Source organism: Triturus cristatus, chromosome 2_1 (assembly GCF_964204655.1).
Source record: "Triturus cristatus chromosome 2_1, aTriCri1.1, whole genome shotgun sequence".
Lineage (NCBI taxonomy): Eukaryota > Metazoa > Chordata > Amphibia > Caudata > Salamandridae > Triturus > Triturus cristatus.
Genome location: NC_140581.1, coordinates 464,432,912 through 464,456,271, shown reverse-complemented (window position 1 = coordinate 464,456,271; position 23,360 = coordinate 464,432,912). Strand labels below are relative to the sequence as shown.

General features: G+C 40.3%; 1 protein-coding gene across 1 annotated transcript in view; it reads left to right on the top strand.

Annotated features, from left to right (window-relative positions):
* The window catches only part of SV2C (synaptic vesicle glycoprotein 2C), a 784,750-nt gene extending 772,517 nt beyond the window's left edge, over window positions 1-12,233 (top strand). Inside the window, exons 12-13 of the mRNA XM_085632286.1 lie at window positions 5,408-5,567; window positions 9,611-12,233. Coding sequence (XP_085488412.1) covers window positions 5,408-5,567; window positions 9,611-9,794 — 344 coding nt within the window. The 3' untranslated portion in view covers window positions 9,795-12,233. The remainder of the gene's footprint in view (window positions 1-5,407; window positions 5,568-9,610) is intronic.
* The last annotated feature ends 11,127 nt before the right edge of the window (window positions 12,234-23,360 follow it).

Genomic DNA, 23,360 nt, shown 5'->3' with positions numbered 1-23,360 from the left:
TGATCCTGACAGCAGAAACACCGTCCGTAAGGGTTTATGTTGAGGTTTATGACTAGTCGACGGGCTCCTTAAGCCTATCAGAAGTCAATGGAATAACCTGCCGGTTTGAGTTCCGACCGTCGTAATCACAATACGGTGGTCGGAAAGCAAACCGAGGATGTCGGTTGGAGGCTTTCTGACCGACATCCTAATTAGGCCCATAGTAGCTTGAGGTGAAGAATACAAAGCTTGAACCATTGAAAGAAATATTGCTTCAAAGCCAAATGCATCCATAGCTTTAAACAAACCTTTACAATTAACTTATTCAAATGCTTTTTCAGCATCTAGAGCTAAAAGACCAATAGGGTGCTTTATTTTAGATAATGAAGCGATAGTTTGACAGACAAGGTTTGTGTTGTATGCTGATGAGCCTCCTTTCATAAAACCAGTTTGGTCTGGGTGAAAAAGATGAGTTATTACCAAGGATAGTCCAAGTGCGATTATTTTTGCACATGTTTTACTGTCTTGAAAATGTGAGATTAGAGCATGGTCTTTGTCTGGTTTCGGGGGCACAATAACTGTGGCATCTTTAAATGTGCCCTCAACAGAAGCATTAAAAGCAAAATCCTGAAACAAGGATAAGAGGACTGGGGCTATTTGTGTAGAGAAAGTGTTGTATAATTCTGCCGGAATTCCCTCAGAACTAGGTACACTTTTGGGCTTTGAGAATTTAATTGCAGTCTATACTTCTTCTATGGTTAAAGGGGAATCAAGAATGTTTCTATCTGTGAGGGGTAGCGTTGGTAAATTACAATGAAAGCGTTAGTTACAATGAGAACAAAATTGAGTAATTGTATCTTGGGGTTTACTGTACAGATGTGAATAAAATTCTTGGAATTCTTGAGCTATTTTTGTGGTCGATAAAAGTAGGCGGCCAGTTGAGAATTGAATTGCAGGAATCTGTATTTTATCTCTTTTAATATGCATATAGTTTGCAAAAATATGACCTGCATTATTAGCACTAAACTGGAAATGTACTTTCTGCTTACAAATATAAAGGTTTGCTCTTTTACTAAGCAGTGTATTGTATTCAATTCAACGGGTTTGCAGTTTTAGCCTAAATTGTGTATCTGTAGTAGATATAAATTGTTGTTCCACTGTAGTGATTTGTTTCTCTAGTAATGATAATTTGGAATTTAAATAATTTTTTCTCATATGCCATTATGAAGATGGAAATGTCTCGTATGTATGGTTTAAAAGCGTTGTAATGAGTAATCTTGGAGATATCTTTAATTTTGTTGTTTTGGAAATAATCTGTCATAGCAACTGCAAATTTGAGTTGATTTTGGTCAGAAAGTAAAGTATCAGTATTCATTCTCCCTCTATATGTATGTTGAGGAACATCAACTAAGGTTAAATTAAAGCATGGTCTGATATTGTGGTGGGTTCTATTTTAGAACTGGAAACCATATGAGTTAAATGCCTGGAGGATAATAAATTATCAAATACGTGAAACTGTAGAATAAGCATTTGAAAAGAATGTAAAGTTATTTTCAGTCGTGGGTTGTAAGTCACTAATGAGCTAATAATTTAGTAGTTGAACGAAAGGCTTTAAACAAAGCATATGTTTTTGTAGGGTGAAAGTTAACTGTGGAAATTCTGTCTAACAGTGGGACGAATCTATATTAAAGTCACCCCCATAATAATAGGTACAGGTCCTACATTAGGTATTTCAGATGTAATTGTTTGCCAAAAATGGGGGTCATCTTGATTGAGAGCATAATTATTGACTAAATGGAGAGAAGATTTATCAATTTGGATATGAACATAAATGTAACAGCCATCTAACTCAGTGTTAAGATTTAAAATAATAAATGTTAAGTTGAAAGAGAAAAGGATATCAACACCATTTTTGCGACCAGAAGCTGGTGAGTACACTATGACTCCCACCCACAATTTATCATAGATACTAGGATGTTAACATCAATATGGGTTTCTTGTATAAAACAGATGTCAGCTTTACATTTGTATAAATAATCTAGAACTTTCCATTGTTTTACTGGATGTCGTAGGCTGTTAACATTAAGTGAAACAATGTTTAACTTAGAACTGCTAGCCATAACAGATGAAAGAGGACATGAAAGTGTAATAATAAGTGGGCTATATATATAGGAAATAGAAAAACTAGAAGGGAAGAGAACAAACAAGTAGCCCATGAATAAGGACAGACCCAAGTACAAGACAAACAAACATTTATAATGATTAGTTACAAAATACATTTAATGAATTATTGAAAATAAGAAGGTACTCTTCAGGAATCCAATGAAGAGCATGCAGCCTGCTAATAGAAGAAAGCATAATATTAGTTATGCAGTAACAAATATTGAGTAGCATTTGTAAAAGACTGACATTCTATTGCCACCGGAGCATGAAGATCAAGATAAGCAATTAAGTCAGAAGGAGAGGTGAAGGACTTGGTGACGTCATTTGTCCATATTGGCATCACTGCAGGGTCAAACAAACCATATTTATATCCAGCTTCTATTAGTGTGGTGTGTATGTCAAAGACTTACTTGCACATGACTACCGTCTCTTTTGAAAAGTCTTGATGGATATAAATTGTATGTCCTTCAACCATAAGCGTTGGAATTTCTCTGATAGCATTTTGAATAAGTACGAGATGATGGTGTCGCAGTACTTTAAAAATCAATTGTCTTGGTTTGGATTGAGTTGGGTATATCAGGGAACTCAATGAGCCTTGTTGATTTCTAACTTTTCAGAAAATTTTATTTTCAGTATTGAAGGAATGAGATTCTCGTAGAAAGATCTACAGTTTTGTCCTTCAATATTCTTTGGCAGGTTGAAATACGCAAAATATTCTGGCGAATTCTGTTTTCCAGGTCTAGAAGTTGTTTCCTCATAGTCACAATATGACTAACCTGAGGAGACATTTGGTCAATCGCAGCCTTATTATCTCTTATTTTAATAGCATTATAAGAGGTCTGAATTGTTAGCACTGCCATATCTCTCTGCAAATGTTTAATATCCGCGCAGATGGCATCTGTATTATTACGTACGGCTTGTATTTCTCCCACAATTTTTGCCATTAATTCTGCATGTGAATCCACCATTTTGTGTTCGGCAGTTGGTGAAGAAGATGCTTGATTTAGTTTAATATGAGGATTTTGTGTGTTTTAATGTCCATTTAAAAAACATTTTAATAGACAATTCTCTCAAAGGTTGGTAAAATTATGAAAACAGTGAACAAAATCCTCCTCTTTGCGATAGAAATACTGAAAAAGTAGGCAATAAACCAGTGAAATTATGGTTCTCAGAAAAGCAAAGTTTGACAGTTGCCAAATTTCATTACAAGTAGACCTCACCTTTAAAATGTGCAGCAAAAGGCAGAAACGGTACCTCTAAGAAACAGCAGCAAGCTAAATAAGACTTTCCTCTTTAAGAAAGTCTCCTTCAGGCAGTCTCTGGAAAAGCAGGCTTCTGACTGGGGCACAGAAGGAGCAGAAGAGAGGACACAGTGGCAAGAAAAATGACTAAAAAAGCATCAGGTATGGGCCAGGGGGAAGGAAATCCCAATATTCATGCAGCCATAGACGTTTCGAACTGCAATCCGTCATTAAAAATTAGCAAAAATTGCAGGCTGTAATGGAGCTTGAAGCACGTTTCGCCATTTTAGATCGCACGTGCTCCTGCAGTCCACACAAAGAAAATTCTGGTGATGGTGGTGGCAGGCTGATGTGTAACCCTTGTAAAATTGGTGATAGGTGTGTTTGGTGACACTGAGGCCATCTTTGTTTCTGGGCTGACCCAGGGATGATGCTGAAGTCCTCATGGCTGTGGGTGAACTACGACCACAGGAGTCTTTCTGTGGTCTCCTCAGGAATGAGCAGGCATCAGAAGCAGCGGGGGAAGGAAAGGTTTGATCTGCACCAGCATATCTTCCCTCATTGTACCCTACTGGTTTGTCAAGTGCATGACACATGCCTAGATTTGTGGCCTCCAGGAGACATGGGATGGGATACTCATTTATCCTGGTGCTGAACAACAGATTTTAATTGTTACTCAACACAATGGTACTCATTTTATCGACTTCAGAAGGATGAAAGGCTAAGTTGACCCACCAGGATTTGAACTTGTAACCATGAGGTCAAACGCAGGCCCCTACAGTAGACACATTAGTCCATTAAGTCACCAGGCCCGGCTAGCATCATGTTTTTGTAAAACCAAACTTCCAGCACTTCAGAGCCTCTCGGGCATTGCTGCCCTGTTACTTCCTCTTCAGCATAATAATTTACTGTTCCAGGCTTTGCTACATGTTTGTGGTATTCACCTAAAGACCATTACCTGGTATGGCTAACTGTAGCTCGGGTGCAACATTGGGCAAATGGAGCAGGAGAACTATCAGGACAGTCCCAACGCAAAAGCACTGAGGCTGTACAGGGGGGTACCAGGTAGAACTGACCCTGAGTGTGCTTCAGCAGTTGCAGGCAAAAGTGAACTTGAGTAGGAGTGCTGTTGTTGCACAGTGCAACCTCTCTCTCCAGCTTGACCACCACCTTCTACTCCATACACTCCTTGAGCATCACTGTCCGAGCCAGCAGACAGATGATTTTTGAAGATGTACATCACACTGTTCTATGCTGGCATAGAATATCCAAATCCATGACCTCTATCATGCCAGCCACTGCAGATACTACCTGGATAAAACTCTTGGCTTTCCTCCGTACCCACTGTAAGCACTACACAGCTAATGCATAAGTGGTCTGAACTGTGAGAACCATACGGATATGTGCTTCAAACCTAACTTTTTGGAATTTTAAGAGTTGAACACAGCCAGTTTTGTCAAAGGTTTGTGAGACTCAACCCTCCTTATAAAGAGCAGTTGTGTGGTTGATAATATTGTAATTCAAGTCTGTTGCCACATCCTTGTTATTGTAAACAAGATAAAGTAGAATCACAACAAAACCCGAAGGTGCCTTTAATGGCTCCAGTGTTTTACAAGTTACAGTCAATATTAGTATCATATTGTGTATTTGAACACTGAGGTCCAAGGACTGCCAGACTCGTGGGGGCGTTGCGGTAGCGTTCTCCGACCGCCAGATTCCAACTCAAGGGGTCGGACTCCCATGCAGGCAGCCTCACCACAGGTTTGGAGGTGCGACGGCATAGCGGAACCGGCGCTGCCCCACCAAACTCGTAATCGGGCTCTGAATGTCCAGTTAATATTTCCTGAAGGGAAGCACTCAAGTGCACTCTTCTGTGCCGATTTATAAGAAAAAACATGTTGCTGATATGATTTTCCATTACTGTATTTTATACACCTCCACCATGTACATTATTATTTATGCATATAGTTCAATAGAAGCTTTGCATAAGGAGAGTCCTCACTAACTCTGATTTTTCATTCTAGGTGGTTCTATGGTCCTTTCTGGCATAAGTTGCTTTTTCTTGTGGTTTGGTACCAGTGAAGCAATGATGATAGGCATGCTGTGTCTCTACAATGGACTCACCATTTCTGCCTGGAACTCCCTGGATGTGATCACTGTAGAATTATACCCTACAGACAGAAGGTATTTGTTTTTATTTATTTGGTCATGTGTGAGGCACTCTGCACAACATTAATTGTCTATAGACCCCAGTAACTAGGATTAAGTACAGCCGGACTAAAACTTACTATACTGTGTTAACCATGAGAGAACTATGAGCTGTAAAACCCTAAACTTTGATTACTACTGGAATAAGAAGGTTTTTTACTTTGTCCCCTAAGATAGGAAGTGTGAGAGTATCTCTAACATTTAGAGTCAGGTAGTTTTAAGACTGTAAACCTCCTATCCCCTTTCCACTTAACAAATGTGCCTTAGTCTACCAGCACATCAGAAGCTCATAGGTCCAGGGAATGAATACAAAAGCCATTTGTTCCTGAAGGTAATCTGGTAGGGATACCAAACACAGTTATATACCAAGCATAGTATTTAACAGGCATTTGGTTAGTGTGATGGCCACAGGATCTGAAGTGGATCTGTCGGTTCTTAAACTTATCCTGAGAAACAAAGCAAAGAGTGCGCCAACTGCTAGGACCGGAAGCGGTGTAGTCCAGATAGGGACTCTGGTGCTCCCCGACTGGAACCCCCACTTAGTTCCTATTATCAGAATTCAAAGAGAAACGCTGAAACATTCTGATAAGAGTGACAGACAAGGGTTTTTGTTGTTTCACAACTTTATAAGTGGATTCATAGACATACAAAATAAACATGGCTTTAGTAATTTTAGTAGCAAATCATGAAATCATAAGCAAAAGTAACTCATTGCAGTTCTAAGAGAAATCCAGCATAGATTACCCCTTCTATGGCTGAGGATAATGGGGATTCCTTGGGTACAAGAATCAGTGTCCTTTTAGAGGGCATTAGACAAAGACATTCATACATTCTACACGAGCACATGGATCACAGGATCTTCCCCAATGGGGAACAAGCAAAGGTGAATATTCTGCTGGAGAATACATTCAAAGATTCTCTCATAGTGGTACTGCATTGAGTTTTAGACGTTCTTACTGCTTATTCGAGCAGTTGAAATGATACATTGCGCAACAAGAGCCTGGGACAGTTAGGATGTCCTAGGCCAGGCACAGCAAGGAAAGTCTCAGGGAACACTTTATTTATAACAGAAAGACAGCAATAGTCATCACGTGATATGGTGTGATGTCTGAGCAAGATGAAGGACAGTGTAAATACACTCTAATTTCAGCATATGCTCTGGTCAAAATGCATTTAATATAAGACAAGTAAAAACAACTTTCTCATCTGCTACCAGTCGAGACACGGTCGCACGTCATCTCTTTAACACCAAGCAACACCGATCTACATGTGCTGCAGTCGTTCATTCTGGAATTTGGAGCAGCTTGCACACCTGCATTTGTGGAACCCAGTTTAATATTGATCAGTGGACCAACTATTGCTTGTGGTTGGATGGGTCCTGAAATGGTAGGAATTGTTCCAGATTTCTTAAGCAGAAAGAAACTACATATACTACTGCTTCAAGCTATACTTTGTTGCACCATATTACTTGCACATGTTTTCCTTTCATGAGTTTATGAGGATGCCAAACAGACGGTGATGCTGAGATATAGTGTCCAATGAGTGTATTTTATGGATGGAGATCAGCAGCAAGGGCTTTGAATTTGCTCTGTTTAATTTGAGAGAGCAAATATTCATTGAGGTGGCTACCTGGGCCATTCTCTGCCTTGGCCCAATGGCAAATATTACATTGATTACTATGAATGATCAGATAAAATGGTCATTACACACAAGTAATTGTATATCAGTATCAGCAAACAGAATGTCCTGAAGAAGTATTAAATCAGCTCTGTGTCCTTTCATACGTGATGGGGAAGAGGTTGCATATAATGAAAGAAAGAATCCAGAGTCTGCATGAGTGATTTAGTATGAACATGCCCAGAGTGAGAGACATTAGCACATACTAAAGTCCCAGACTATCAGGAGATGTTAGCGACCCAAAGTTGAATCATGAGTAAATCTAAATTTTAAAGAGTACGTCTGTCTTTGTTATTCAGTCAGGTACAGAGCACTCAACGATTCACCATGTGTTTTTACCAGCAAATGTGCTCTTTGCACCTCTCTTTCTGATGCGATTGACATATTTTATTTTGTATCCTGCTGGAGTCAATGTAATTAATTGAATATTTTTACTGCACATTCAATACACAATTCTCTTAATGCATAACACAATATAACACCCAGTTAATAAAAAAGGCACATATAATAACTTGCATGATTATAAAACCCCAGTCAGCAGTACATAACATCTAAAATTGGGCCAGCGCAATCGGTTTCTGGGGTGAAACACGTGCACCCAGTTCGACTACGCAGGTCCAAAGATCATGCAAGCACACCTTATGGGTCTTCCAGAATTTTCATATTTCTCTAGCTCAGCTCAGGATCAGAGCCCAGCCCTTTGTCACCCTGTTGAGTCAACTTAATTACTCTGCTCCCCAGCAGAGAGAGCCAAGGCCTCGGCACACAAAAGGAGCAATTAACATTGCTTGTCTGAGCTCCGGCGGAGGAAGGGGTGGGGAAATAAATCTGCATCTGTTAATTAGCTGTCACTGTACCAGGGCTGGGACAGCTCCAGGCCCACAAAGGGCGAACAAGGGAGGAAGCTCAGACAACTGGAGCCAACCCAGGAGTGGGCTCCACTATGAGGTTTCGGTGTGAAAGACCCTGGCAGTGATGTCATCCAGCGGGGAGCAGAAGGTCACAGAGGAGATGAGACCGGTGACTTCTCGACGGAGCCATCTTGAACTGTCCCAGCATGATGTGCAGGAAGTTTGGGACGAGGTGGAGAGGTGATGCAGCAGCAGCATCCTGATATTGGGCAGGGGTGCCTTGCTTCTAGAACCTTCTACCCTCATTTAAGACTCTTGCACAAGGAAGAGGGAGTTCCTTTTCTGCTGGATTTGAACACTTGGATTGTGACAACCCATGGACAACTGTAAGGGCAAGCCCCCTGACAACCTAAAGTACTAAGGACTCTGCCCCAGTTGATCCCTGGGCCAGTGGGTTTCTCCAAAGGTTAGTGAGGCTGGCCCCTTACATCCCCTGAGGACAAGTGGAGGATGATCTGGACTTCTGCATGAGGAGAAATGACAGTACTTTAATCCGCACTATCTCCGAACATTTCTCCTTCATTTCAAAATTACAATATGTTTCTTTGATTTCTGTGTTCATTTTTTATTTCATTTCCTAATATATAAATATGTCCCTGTTATTTCCTAGGGGATACTGTGTTGAATTCTGGTTATTGGCCTTTGTTAGAGTTCAGGGGCCCCAGGGAGGTAAGATACTGGTTTGGGGGATCTCTTAGACTCACCGCATGCATGAATCAGGCACTGGGTAAGTACAGGGATGGGAGGCAGAAATTCCCCGACACCTTCCGTTTTGGTGTGGGGTTTTGGATGGAGCGTGGCACAGGAGACAGCAAGTTTTCCAAAGCCCTACATTGTCAGGCGTGAGTAGACTGCTAGTGTCTGTCTTGTTCTCTGGGAAACACAGTGCTTAATTTGAGCTGGTGAATTCCGGTGCTCAGCACCAGCACTTAATTGGTTTCCAGTACTCGGCACCAGCACTTAATTGTCAACACCGCACTTAGGACAGTCTTCCACATGGTGTCGCTGCTCATCTAATTTAGAGATGAGCAGAACAACACTTGTTATGAGTACACTATACATTAAAAAGGACTAATACCTGCCTCCACAGCCATTCCTTTAGCTTTGGGGATCTGGATTAATCTGGACTGTCCCGCTTGCAGGCGAGAGAGTTGGTTAGTAGATGTTTTGGCAACGATGATAGGGGCGATGGGTTGTGCAAGCTGCAGTGGCCTCCCGGTCAGGGCCCTGGCACTTATTTTACAGATTAAGCACTGTACAGAGAGGCACTGTTGAGTGCACACAAGTATCGAGAAAAAAACTATACTCCCCATTTCCTGAGATGTTTGAAACCCATGGCAAATATTGAAGTCGGTTCATATTTACAGTGACTGAAGCCTTCAATATGGCGGCGTACTCTGAATAGTCCTTTCTTTCTTTCCCTTCCCACAGGGCTACAGGCTTCGGCTTTTTGAACGCGCTTTGTAAAGCGGCTGCAGTGATGGGAAACCTCTTCTTCGGCTCCCTCGTGGGCATCACCAAAGCAATCCCCATCCTCCTGGCGTCCACGGTTCTGGTGTGCGGGGGCCTCGTGGGACTGAGACTCCCTGACACAAGGAGCCAGGTGCTGATGTAACCGGATGAAGCCATTCCTGACCCGCCCTCTTCCTCTACTGCTTCCCTCTCCTTTCTCAAGAGCCATCTCTTCGGACTGAATGGTGAAAAAGGCGTCAGAGGTTCAAAGAAACGCGATCAGACACCAGAAATCGTGATGGTTTTTTTAACCATGCTAAATATTTAAAACTTTCTGTGATACCTTTCATTTTATTTCAACACTTGTCCATTTGTCTTTCGATGTTCTAAAGTGTCCCAAATGATTGTCTATCCTACTTGATCAAGGAGTCCACATGATTTTCAGTAGATAAAAAGGAATATTTTGACACCATGTAAGAATAATTTAAAATCATAAAAATACCTTAAGGTAAATTCCTGTTGACAGGTTGCAAGTGGTTTCTACTGAGTTAAGCTTCAGCATATCCTGTTTTTTAACACCGTACTGCGAGTATCTGGTAGAAAATCAAGGAAAGTTGTATAGGTTATACAAAAACTGAAACTAATATCTGTAAAACAAAAAGCATATGCTGCTAACTGGACCAAGTAGCAAATCTTGGAACTTAAATACCATCAGGGGCTATGACTACTTTAATGAATTGTGCCAAAGCATTGAAGCAAAAAAACAGGAAATGAATTGGCACTGAGGCTTTAGGGAGCCCATCTGTGCTGGATCCAGAGCTGGACCAGCTGAGAGAAGCATATAGGACTTCATGCACCAGGGGGCAGTGTTGTATCATATTTCGCCTTATATTGCTGAGTTGCGAAGACTCGATTTGGTTGCCTATAGTGATACAATCTACATCAAATCTAACGTAACATATCCATTTTCTGGCTGACCCCGGAGTGTATTCGGCAGACTGTATAAATGGTTATTAATCACGTTCTTATTTCCTGAACGATTTAATCAAACTGCGACCGCGCGTTTAGAAACTTCTATAAGCAATACCGCATTTCAGGTGTTTAAATTAACAATTTACACACGTAGTAAAAACAACGGGTACAACACGGACTGTCTCACAGAGTCTCACTACTACACAAATAAGACAGCAAAGCTAGTGGGTGCCTGCCTGCCACCAGACCCTATAGCTAGGGCGACGCAAAGGTTAATTACATATATATGTTTAAATCAAGTGCCTCGAATCCCGTCGTTTCTAAATACGCTTCAGTTCAGGGTGTGGGTCGGGGAATACAGTTCTTAATTTAGTTAGCAAAACAATCACATTTCCTAAATGTGTGAAAGTGGCAGATGTACAACCGTCCTGTGTTGCTGCTGTTTAATAAGTGCAACTACATGTGGTCAGATAAACAAATATCCAATTTAAATACTCTGGGGCATATTATCAAGCACAGCGTTAAAATTATCGCCGCTTTAGTGGCAGAAAACTGCAGCTAAAGCGGCGATAATGGGCTTGATAATATGCCCTGGAGAATTCCAATAGAAGCCCATGTTGACACCAGAACATTATATGATAATATGCCCCTCTTTACCTTCAAGAATTGTGACACGGCACCATTAAAACAACACTCTAACAAAGACAAAATGCGATGCGATGGACCCAGGATACACACACACTACACGAAATTGTACATTTACTTCATCATATTTACACCTACATTCGGAGAAGTTTGCAATAAAATTTCAGGCGTACTTCTGGGAAACGGAGACAGTGCGATTATTCACGAGAACTTAGTCATAAGCATTTACACATGCAAAATTTAAAAAGTAAGCGGTGTTTATTTTTATTCTTGAACTTTCTAAGCTAAAGTGCATTTGGGCGTACTAACTTTTATCTTTTTCTCCAAAGAAAACTGCTTTTCTCCATTGAGATTCAAGTTCTCTCTCTACCAATGTTTGGGTCATTCCCTCCACACTCACACAGGGTATTCGTTTACTTGTGCCCGTATCCAGGGCCGGAAAGGTGAAAAAGGTTTGTGAATATCCCACATAGTCACAATTTTGTCGGAGCTCACTGACTTTCCATGGCATCCCGGCTTCGGAGCCCCAGGGAGTAAAATTACTCCACCCTAAATTTAGCCTCAAACTGATGTAGTTTTACATGAGAATACAGCAATTTACAAATGTAAATTCTCAATTTGTGGATTCCGCACTGGAGTGTGCGCTCCTAAATCATACATCTGTGGAACTAAATTGGATTTTGGTGTATACAATGGCTTGGTGAATCAGGCCTGCAATATTTTATATATTGCATTATTTCCCAGAGATTTTTTTACATGTATTTAAAATGTTAGGTCCTATATTCATTTAATGTGTTCTTTTTTAAACACAAGTTTATTGATCGTATGCCTTAGACTTGGGCATTCATTTGCCTTTTTTTTTGCTTTTGACCAAGAAAGATCATTTAAAAGAAAGATCATTTAAATTGTTTATACTTCTGAGGAAAAAGTGCTGATTGTTTTTCTTCATTTGTGAAACTCCGAAAAAATGCTATTAAAATGTTTCTGAAACGCCGTAGTAATACAAAACACTTACTAAAAGAAACTCCATCATAAAGTAAATTAAAAAACAACCTTTGAATGGCACTCAGCTGTCTGAAGCAATCGCAGTTTTGCGCTGCTACACACATACACTCTGTTGAATGTTGAACTGTTTCCTTGTTGTACAATTTAACTTTAATACACGTCAGTCTCAGGCTCAGTGACAAATTACGTATACCGACCCCAGATTTGTGCAATTTAGACATGTGAGGATTACAAAGATTACACTAGTGCCTTGGCAACTGTCACTGACATAGACACAACCTGAGGTGTAAAAACAATGTTTACGCCAATTGACTATTGTAAAAATGACATTTTGCCCCAGCTGAGGGTCCGGATGTCAGTGCACAGAAGCAGTGCCCCAGTGTACCCTTTGTCATCCAGCCTTGAGTGTGGGTGTGCAGTGGACTAGAACAAAGGCAGGGTCAGGGAAGGCAATAGGGCAGATATGAGGTATTTATGGAGGAAGACAAATCACTAGTTTAGGCCATCAGGAGAATGGCTGTCTACACGAATCACAATTCGACACCTTTCTACACACTGGGTTAGTCGCACCCGGCCGGTATACTTTTGTGAAGACGCGTGGATAGCAGCGCATTTCAGGGCACATTGATCCAGAGAAATTGTGCAAAACTGCGTTGATTTTCTGGGATTGTTACAGGAATTCTTGTGATCATCCTCCAAATGAATTGTGCAGTAAATTATCAGCAAAGGGTGAATCTTAAGGCACGGCAAAGAGCTCACCCAGCCTACAACTCATTTTGGCACAAAAAAAGCCCATACTTCGCCTTTGGACCAGCCCCTCAAAAATGACCCAATAAGCCAAGCCTCGTGGCACTCCAAGCAGAGACAAGCTCCACCTGGTAAACTGCAGATTGTTTCAAGTCCATCCTATTGGAGAGTACGGCTTTCTAGACATCCTATTATATGTGCCCAGCGACAAATGGCAGGTCGTTTCTACTAGTTAAATCTAAACAGTGACAGAAACCAATAGACCTCATTGGGCACCAGTAAAGCAACTAGACACAGTAGGGACTCGATCTAAGGTACAAATGGATTTTTTTCCAAAGCCATTCATTAACTCTCAAAAACCCAACTGTATCCAATAATATTATGTATTCAGATGTTAGGTGTGTTTAGTTGTATCAAGAGTCAGCATGTGAAACTATGGACAACATCTTATAGAGAGGAAAGTATGTGGCAGGTGTTGGGGCTTGAGCAGTATTGTGGACGTGGAGTAAGAAAAGGCTGGAGAGTGAGATAAGATGATAATGGAAAAATGAGCACCTAAGCTTCATCATTACCATCACAACGCGCAATTTGTATTTACTTAAAAGAAGAGAAGGACATGACTTTCCTGAAGAAACAGTAGAGTGTTCAAAGTCATTCTATAGGGTATGGAAATAGGGGGCCAATATTCCAACAATTAGGGAAACATGTTTCCTGCTCTGTACAAACCTGGTCATGGGCCCCTCCAGGAGGCACCAGTCCTGAGAAGGAAGTGATCTCTTCGGACTGTACCTGGAGATTGACTACTGAGTACAAAGACGCACCTGGACAAACAACATCTCAATGCTACGTAGAACGTCTGAAACTGAAAGACCATCACCAATGAGGTCTTAGGTGTGCACTAGCTACAGGCTGAGATTTCTTCAGGCCAAACAGTCACCTGTGACCTGCAACTCACATAGATCCTGAATACCTAAAAATGTTTGTTATTTATAGGCCTACCAACAATGTAGTTGTAGGCTGTGTAGTGTAGCGCAGATTGAGGTGAAGAATCGTGAATTGATACATTAATAATAAGTTCTGATTGAGATTGCAACCAGCTACACCCTCAAGGCTTGAGCAGCCTCTCTCTGTTTGCTCTGTTGACCCTCCATTGCAACAACCATTTGAGACCAGACCCACACTCTTACGCCTCTTTAGCAAATATTCCAGAGGGTTGTGTGCAGCCAGGATACTCTGGTAGTAGAAAAGGCATCTACTGAGAGCATCAATAGAGTGCACGTGAAAACTGGATGTGTGATCGAATCGAGGTATGGACGCTGTTCCTTTAATCGCAAAGAAAAGGTTTACAATGAAGAATATTTCTGTACAATGTGCCTCGGTGTAAGAAAGTATGGACAGAGCCAGGCCTTGTTAAGAGAAAAAAGGACTAAATCACAGCTCTTGTTTGTATTTATATACCCTGTTTGAGCTCTATGAGGAGACTATAAAGTAAATCAAAGCCATGGGCGGAAAGAAGGAGATAGAGTTAAGATACAAATGAAAGATAGAAAAGACGTATAATGAAAGGAAAGAACAACATAAGTCATAGTGTTCCAACGTGGTGAAAATGGAGAAGTGGCAAAAGAATTCGTCACTGGCGAAAGCGAGAAATGGCAAAGGAGGGCCTTGTCACTGGTGCACCAGAAAAATGAAATCAGAAGGCTTTGTCACTTGTGCACCAGAAATAATTGACAAAAGAGGGTTTTGCCATTTGTGCATCAGCAAGAAATTACACCAAAGGGTTTAGTCACCTGTGCACCAGCAAGAAAGTAAATCAGTGGGCATTGTCACTTATGCACCAGCAAGAAATGACATCAGAGGCTAAGTAACTTGTGCACCAGCAAGGAATGACAAAAGGAGGCATTGTCACTTGAGCATGGGTTAACAGCAAGAAATGACGAAAGAGGGCCTTGTCACTTGTGCACAAGACAAGAGCAAGAAGTGACTGAAGAGGACTTTGTCATTTCTGCAAAGGCAGAAGAAGAAGATGTTGTAAATATGGAGAAACGTGAAAGGAGAACTTTGTGGCTTGTCTACTGGCAAGAAATGACCAAAGAGGAATTTTTCAACTTGTGCACGGGCAACATTAATTGTGAGGGCATAGATAATTTCTTTGAAATAAATGTGAATATACATTAGGAGTATTGAATAAATGAACATCCATTCTCACAGAACTGTCCTCAGTGGAAAGTAGTATATTTTAAGTAAAATCTCACAACAGATTCAGACTGCAGGTTGATGATGCAGGAGTACCTTAATCATCAAAAGGATGCACAGTAATAACAATAGTCATCATTTATATAGTGCACACCACAAGCTGAATTGCCTCTGGAGTCAAAGGGCATTAACAACTGGAATGGTAGAGCTGGGAGGAGAACCTTCTAAAGAAGTGTTTTCAGAATAAGCCTACTTTTGTTTTAGCATTTTCCATACCTGGAATTAGTTGATAACCTGTTGTGCTCAAAGCAATCATGTACAGGCCTGTCAGCTTCTATTTTTCATGTGTCCCATAAGTGTGGCAGTAGTTGTTTTATTTTATAGAATTAACCATACAATCCGAGTTAAAACACTTTCCCCTGCACACATTTTAGCTGTGTACAAAAGCCGATTAAACTATATCTTGTTTAGAGCCAGCCTATCCTTTCACACTTGAAACAGAAGCTACAAACCATTGCTTTGCCTGTCCTAAACCAGCAGTTCTACACCTGAATAATCCAGGTCATTATTGTTATCCCAGATGTGCAGTGCAGAGAAGTTTGGGAAAAAATACATGTAACATCATTGTATGGTAAACATAAAAGTCTGAGACCACCGTAGGCCTAAAGGTCTGAGAGACCAAAGAACATCATTACCTCTACTAAACAGTGTAAAGTTGATGTTTATCATTTCTTTCATGTATAACAGCAAAAACAAATACAAATATATGTCAGACATCTACAGTTGTGATAGATGTAGATCAATCAATCAGGATTTATAAAGTACTGCTAATAACCTGCGAGGGTATCCAGCACTGAGGTCTAAGCTGCTTGAGTGGCATCAGTTGAATAGCCAGGTCTTGAGTCCCTTTCTAAATTCCCGAAGAAAGGGTGACATCCAGAGATGGAGGGGGAGGCTGATCCAGGAGTTAGCCGAGGGGTAGGCGAAGGAGCGTCCTTCCCTGTTGCTTCGGCAGTTGCGGGGGTGTGAGCGAGGGAAAGAGAGGCAGATCGCAGGAGTCTGGAAGGTTGTTGGAAGCCCAGGCAGTAGTTGATTGTATGCTGGTCCTTGCTTGTGCAGGGCTTTGTAGGCATGGGTCAGAATCTTGAATTGGCATCTCTTGTGTACGGGGAGACAGTGGATGTGCTTCAGGTGAGGGGTGATGTGGGCCCGTCTGGCTAATTCAAGACTTAGTCTGACTGTTGAGTTCTGAATGGTCTGCAGTTTCTTCAGGTGTGTGGTAATTCATGTGTGGAGTGCTTTTCCGTAGTCCAAGCAGCTGGTGACAAGGGCTCGAGTGACGGTGCGTCTGGTGGAGACTTGGAGCCATTTGAAGATCTTTTGGTAGCATGCGTAGAGTGAGGAAGCAGGTAGGAGACTGTGCTGATCTGGTTTTTCATGGTGAGTTTGCTATCCAGGACGATGCTGAGGTTCCGGGCGTGGTCCGCTGGGGTAGGAGATGTAAACTAAACCATCATGTTCAGTTCGCCAGAGAGAGTTGGATGTCTTGAGGCAGGATCATGTTTTTCAGTCCTTCTAGAAAGTCCTGAGTAACAGGCTCTTTGAAAACACACATTTAGTTACTGATAGAAGTTTATTGACAAATTGAAATATATATAAATATAGATTTAGGATGCCAGCAGTACACATAGTGGTGTGTGCTGCACATTCTGAATTAAATATTAGTTATTTGGGAGCAAGTAGTGAAGGAAAGGAGGAAAATAATATTTTTGAGAAGTTACAGTAAAGTACCTCTTGAACAGAAGATACAGTTAGTGGGAGCTGGATCTACCACCATGACTGACAGCATGGGACTATGTGTAAACACGAGGTATAACACTATATATTGGGTTAGCCTTGATGAGATTAGGGATGGTAGTTCAATAATGTTATGTTATTGGATAGACAGGGGATGAAGGCGAGGTTGATGCAGAGGAGGAGAAGCAGGGACATAGTAGGATAGTATAACGTGACAGATGACACAAGAGCTATGAGTCATTGTGATGGGACTGAGAGTACCAGGATCCTCTCCCGGGTGATTAGTCGCACTATATGAATGGACTGATTGATTGATTGATTGATTGATTGAGCATGGACTGGAAGACTGCCGGAGAGGATACTATAGTATTGACGCTTAGTAGAAATGAGTATGTGAATGAACAGTTTTGCATAATCGAAAGCCAGGGAAGGATGGATATTAAGTAGGTATGGCTGGTGGAGAGCTGGAAGGTTAGGGGAGATTGGACTTTTAGATGATGACATGTGTCATTAGAATGTTTCTGCTGGAGCAGAGGTCCTGGGGGGCAGCGCTGGAGATTCAATGCAATGAAGAAAGTCGAGGCAACTCCAATGATCTTGAGATGTTTTGTGCATTGTCCATGGCAAGAAACAAATGGCCGATGGATTTCAGTAACAATAATAGTAGAACCAATGAAAAAGAAAGGATAATATGTGGGTGATTGCAAATCGGCAGTCTTGTACAGAAGTGAGTGAGCCTTTGGGTTAAGATGTAGGAGAGCGCATCTATTTTAGGTACTACAGTGCACATGGGACTGGGAGTCGGTGAAGATCTTTTCAATTAAACAGTAGCGGAGCTACACTGGAGATCTTTATATTCCGTCCCTCTCCCTCTTGTAAGGTATTTGTTGGCCTGTCTAGGTGCATCTTCCCAGTCACCGGATTCCTCTGTTATGTACATGTCACTGAGAGTAGCATGCCAGCTAAAATACAGTTCCTTTACCAAGAATTACAAACACAGCTGGGTTGGCTCTAGTAGGTAAGCGGCCAGAGGACCGAGTGATTTAAGAGCACCTCAGCTCTAAAAGTCCAAAAGTGAGCTCTGACCTCGGAATTTCTTAAGACCTATCTCTCCTCGAACAGCTGACTTGTGGCATCAGCACCAACCCCAATCTCTCTTCTCACATTACAAAGGGTTTGGTCCCTTTCCAAACCTCAATGGACTTAGTGGGACAGAAAATGCTGAGAACTGGGGTCTGAAGTATATTAAAAATTAAGATGGGTGCGGAAGTCACATAAATGATGGAACGGAACAAGATTTAGTATTTTTGTGATGCAAATATATAGATTTGATACTTAATGGTAAATGATAATGTACAGAAGTAATGCAAACCACTATGTACATATACTCATGTATCACTTCACCTTTCATACTTTATAGTGATAAAGGTAACCAGGGGCAAGATAAATTAGTTCTGAAAACCTGATATGCCCATTAGTGGACTGCCAAGAATAGATTTCCAACACTTTTTGTGGACATCAGTTTTTCCAACTGCAGGGCTCTTAATAATGCTTACTGCTAAATGTATTTCTTGAACTACCATAGCCATAAACAAAATATTTCGATCCTCCTAAAAGTGACGCTCACAGATATCAGTGTGCTTGGTACAGAGGTCCCACTACACAACTTACTCCAAAATCTCACAACTCAGAGCAATCTGGAAACAGAGACATCAGCTGTACCATGTCCTGAAATGTACTGCCCTATCTTCATGAGCACTTCACACCGCCAGCTAAGCACTACAGGTTGTCCTAGACTAGTATTGAGTACAATTTGTAGAACACACTAATAAAGAACTCAACATCTTAACATACATTATCACCTCTACAAGTCTCCATGTGCATTTGTGCCAACATCCAGAGTGCCGCAATCTGGCAATCGCCGATCGCAGGGCTTTTATAGATATATGGATCCGCAGGGGACCACATTAGACCCTGCTCATTTTACTGCTCCTTTTTAATATCGTGCCAAACTCCATGTGAAGAAGGGATGTGCAGGTTTTTCGTTCACACCACAGTAATGATTCTAAAAGGGCCACTTGATTACTCAACCTGTATCGTGATTAAATGCCTAAGGTTGACATGAATGTGCCAATTTTCTGCCCAAGCCAAGAGGAATATTTTTGACAAAAATCAAGGTTTCTTTACGCCACTCAGCCAAATAATGTCTAGAAATCCTCAGACTGTATTTTATGTCTCCTGTCTGTTTATGAATACCATAGTTTGTATGTATGAAATGTTGTTGCAGCTATATTGCCTTCAATTGTGTATCTAGGAATAGAGCCATTGCTTCTTAAAATGTGTTCCTGTTTTACACATGATTCCAGCCAGTGCTTTCTTCTTGTGCTAAAAAACCCAACGTTTGACCTTATAAGACAGGATTGATGCACCTTCTGAGTGGTGTAAATTTTTAGTACTTAATTTAACTCTGTCGAAAGGATGACTACGTCTTATCAGGATGCGAACTCACAACCTCCGAAGCACCGCGTTTATTTGCAGTCAGTGATCATTTAATTGATCCATTCGCGTGCTACGGAAGCTCGAACTTTGTAATAAAGAAACAGAAACATGTGCACGTCATCTTTCAAAATCTATGGCAAACGAGCTGGTGACGCTGGAGGGGGGGCAATGCAATGAACGTTTATGCAATTGTTTAACTGAGAATATGTTTTCATAGCTCTGCCTTTTACGTGGCATGCAATGTGGTCTGGACCAATCAGAGATTGACCTTCTAACAGGTACGTAATGTACCTGTTAGAGGATATGTCTATGTAAGCAAAACAGTGCCAAGCTTATCACATGACCATGTTCCAGTGGATGTGCGAGAATGTTAGCAAAAGATGCATTTTCAGATAAAAGGGAATTTTAATGTGAATATACAGATAAGAGAACGATGCGAACAAAGCCAATATGCAAACAGAAAGATGCCAACCGAGGGGTGACTGCATCTCCCGCCCATTTGTATCACTCTTGGGTACAGGAAGTGATCTTTTATGTGATTTTTTGTGGGATATAATTCTATAGGTGCCAGATGGGGTCTTCAAACGGCCATTGCTTTCATACACCAAAGAGATATTTTCAGAAATGTATTGTATTTTTAGTTTGAGAAAGACAATGTTTCCAAAATCAGTGAATCAGAAGAGATTCAATTTCTCATTTGGGTGGTATTGTCAAGTGAAAGGTTAGTGAGTACAATGTAGGCCCACACTGGCTAAATCCATGCCAGATTTTCAGGATGGCTTTGTGAAATAATTGATGATGTCAGGTGAATGGTAGTTCTGAATATTTTGAATAGATCCAACATTACTGGTTCTGGATAATCATGTGTTTCATGATAAGTGACGCGGATAGATGAAAAGTGTGATAGTACAAACAAATTTCTCAAGACCCAAGAATTAGTCATTTGTGTTTTGATTAAACATAAACAAGAAAGGGTGACATGAATGTTGATGCTCAGACTATGAGTATCCCACGTAAGGAGTGAGATTATTTAACCGGTTTGGAAAAGAGAGTCAAGAAAGCAAGAAGTAAGACATTGTGATCTTAAATATTAGCTTCAAGCAGGGATGAGGCTACATGAACCACCCGTAGCACCCTCCCTATTGGACGTGCAAGACAACATGCTAACTGCAGATTAACAGGTTGTCATCAATGAATGTGAATGTGGAGTTTTAGCAGGAAGATGGAAATGTAGGATAGTGTTTGTTGAAATGGTGTTTAACCCCTTGCCTGCCAGATACTTGTTTGACGTTTGTACAGGTTTACAGCTTGAGGCAGTTTCCCCCTCACATAGAACTACATGGAAATAAAACTACATTATTGCTACTACATCAATGATCCCAATATGGTTATGGTAAGTTTTTAATAGTTTTATTGCACCCTTAGACCGATTACACTGACCCACTCTCGACCCTACATCAATTAGGACTTTATTTGGAGTTTGGCAGAAGGGATACTCAGTCATTAGCATGACCGATGTCCCGTCGCCATATTGCGAGAGCCTTACAGCCAATGGCAGTTGCAATATGGTGGAAGGAAAATCTGCCACGTTTTGATGGAATATTTCGTTTGCCAAACAGATTTTTGAAATTGTTTTTTAATTTCATTAATGTTTTTCTTAATTGTAATTATAAACCTTTTTATCTAAATTAAATGTTATGTAGTTTAATTAATAAGATAAACCTAACCTTCATACTTACCTTAATATTTTTCTATTTCATTTAACTTAATTATTTTCCCTTATCTCTACCATAATATTAACTCTTACTCTCTTAACCAATAAGCTAAATATTTGAATTATTTTAATACATTTATACTCAACCTCAACCTAACAGTACCCCTAACCGCAATCATAAATAATTTCATTTATATTAAATGTAATTATTCTTTACATAAATTCAATGCTAATCTTAACCATGAACTTTTATTATGCAATTCATTATTTAATTAAATATCTTTAACTTATAATTCAAAATAATTTAATTTTCATTAATAATTATATATGGAAATTATATTTTCCTGTATAAACCCCTTGGTATCACCGTGTTTGTATTAAGTTAGCTATCTTTCTCTTTGTTTATTGTCATCATTACTAATTCCACTTCTTGATTAATTTAAATTAAAGTACAACTAATATTTAAAACTAATAACTCTTGCGGGGAAACCCTCCCCTGGACCCTCTTTCTTTATTTTAAATAAATACGTTTCCATTTGTTTAATATATTAATTGACCCTTCTCCTTCTTACCTTTTTTCTAATACAGTGTCCATCTATGTAATTCCTACATTGATGTAGGGACCCTGACGTATCGTTCCATCTATGTAGTGACACTGATGTAGTGCAGTTACACCTTCCTTTTAGTCTCCTAAACTCTGCAACGCTCAGGATAGCCTTTATTGTTATAGCAGCCATATGAAAATCCATGCTGGTCTGGGTCGTTATAGTTTATTTCACTCAAGAGTCACTTTAATTAAAAGATTGTATTTATACTCTAAGTTCAATACACAACCCCATTCCTTACCTCTTCCTGGCACAAAAGAACCCATTTAGAGTGCTCGAAAAATATGGTAAAGGTGTAGAAATCAGATTATTGACAATGTATTGCATTCAGCTGGATTAAAGTAATGCTCTGCTGTTGTAATACAAATGTGATAATTCCACAACATTGCATCGAAATGACCATTACCGACCAACAGAATGCTCTGTACAAAATACTGTTGTATATTGAGGCAACAGTATTTTTACATTTCATTCCTCAAAATTGCTTACAGAAAGAAACACATCTGTTGTACTGCAGCACAACTTGTTTGTGGCTACATAACTTGTGAAAGGGACATTACTGCAGACTTAACATGGAACTCTATATGTAGGCAAGACTGTAAATTCTCCTAAGTCTGAGTGGTAACCCAATATTTGCAGACAAAAGTATAGGAGTGAGGGAGACAATTCTTTGCAATATTTGTATGGACTTAGACTGACCAAAGCTTTAAAGTGTGAATTCCCCAAAAAGGGTGGTCATCTTCAAAAGTATATTTTGGGGCCCTATTCTGTATTTAGGGAGCACTAGCACCTTTAAATTAGCTTGAACTTTTCAACCGGTCTCAGGAAACACATCATTATTTTACTCAATATCATAAAACATGATGGTGCAGAGACTGACACCAATATAAGTTCCTCCCTCTTTCAGACATCTGTTTGGCAACAGAACTGTGTGTAAATATGTGTATATAAATTACTGAGATATATTTTAGTTTGCCTAACTTCCTTTGCCCTAATGTCTCCAATGCATCCCGTTATCTCTCACTGGAGACGTTCTCAATGGTCTGTTTGTCTGTTTTTTATTTTTACCCCCTAAAATGTGCTATTGAGGTGTTGCCAATCTGCAGTCCTTCCCTCTTGTGTATGTGCCTGCATGTGTGTGTGCTGATAAGACCTCACTCTCAAGGGTTTTGTTCTCATTGTACTCCAGCTGGTCCTGTTTGTGATGTCACTTCCTTCTGGTCTGCTCCCTGTGTCAGATCGCTAATGGCCAAAACAATTGACTGTGTGTGTTTATAAAAGCTCTCCTCAAGGACGCTGTGTGTATAATTGTGAAAGGGCATGCTCCGTATCGAATGACCATATGTACAGTATATGAAACGTGAAAGTGTGTATAAATTTATCCGCCAAATGCCAATCATTAATGTAACTAACTGCAAAGATGATGTATATCAGATGAATAAAGGGGCATTTTTGCTCTACACTATTCAAATAAAGTTGTGTAATTTAGTTGTTTTATATTTATAAGTCTATTTGAGTTTTAAACAAACCGTAATAATTTGCATGAAGA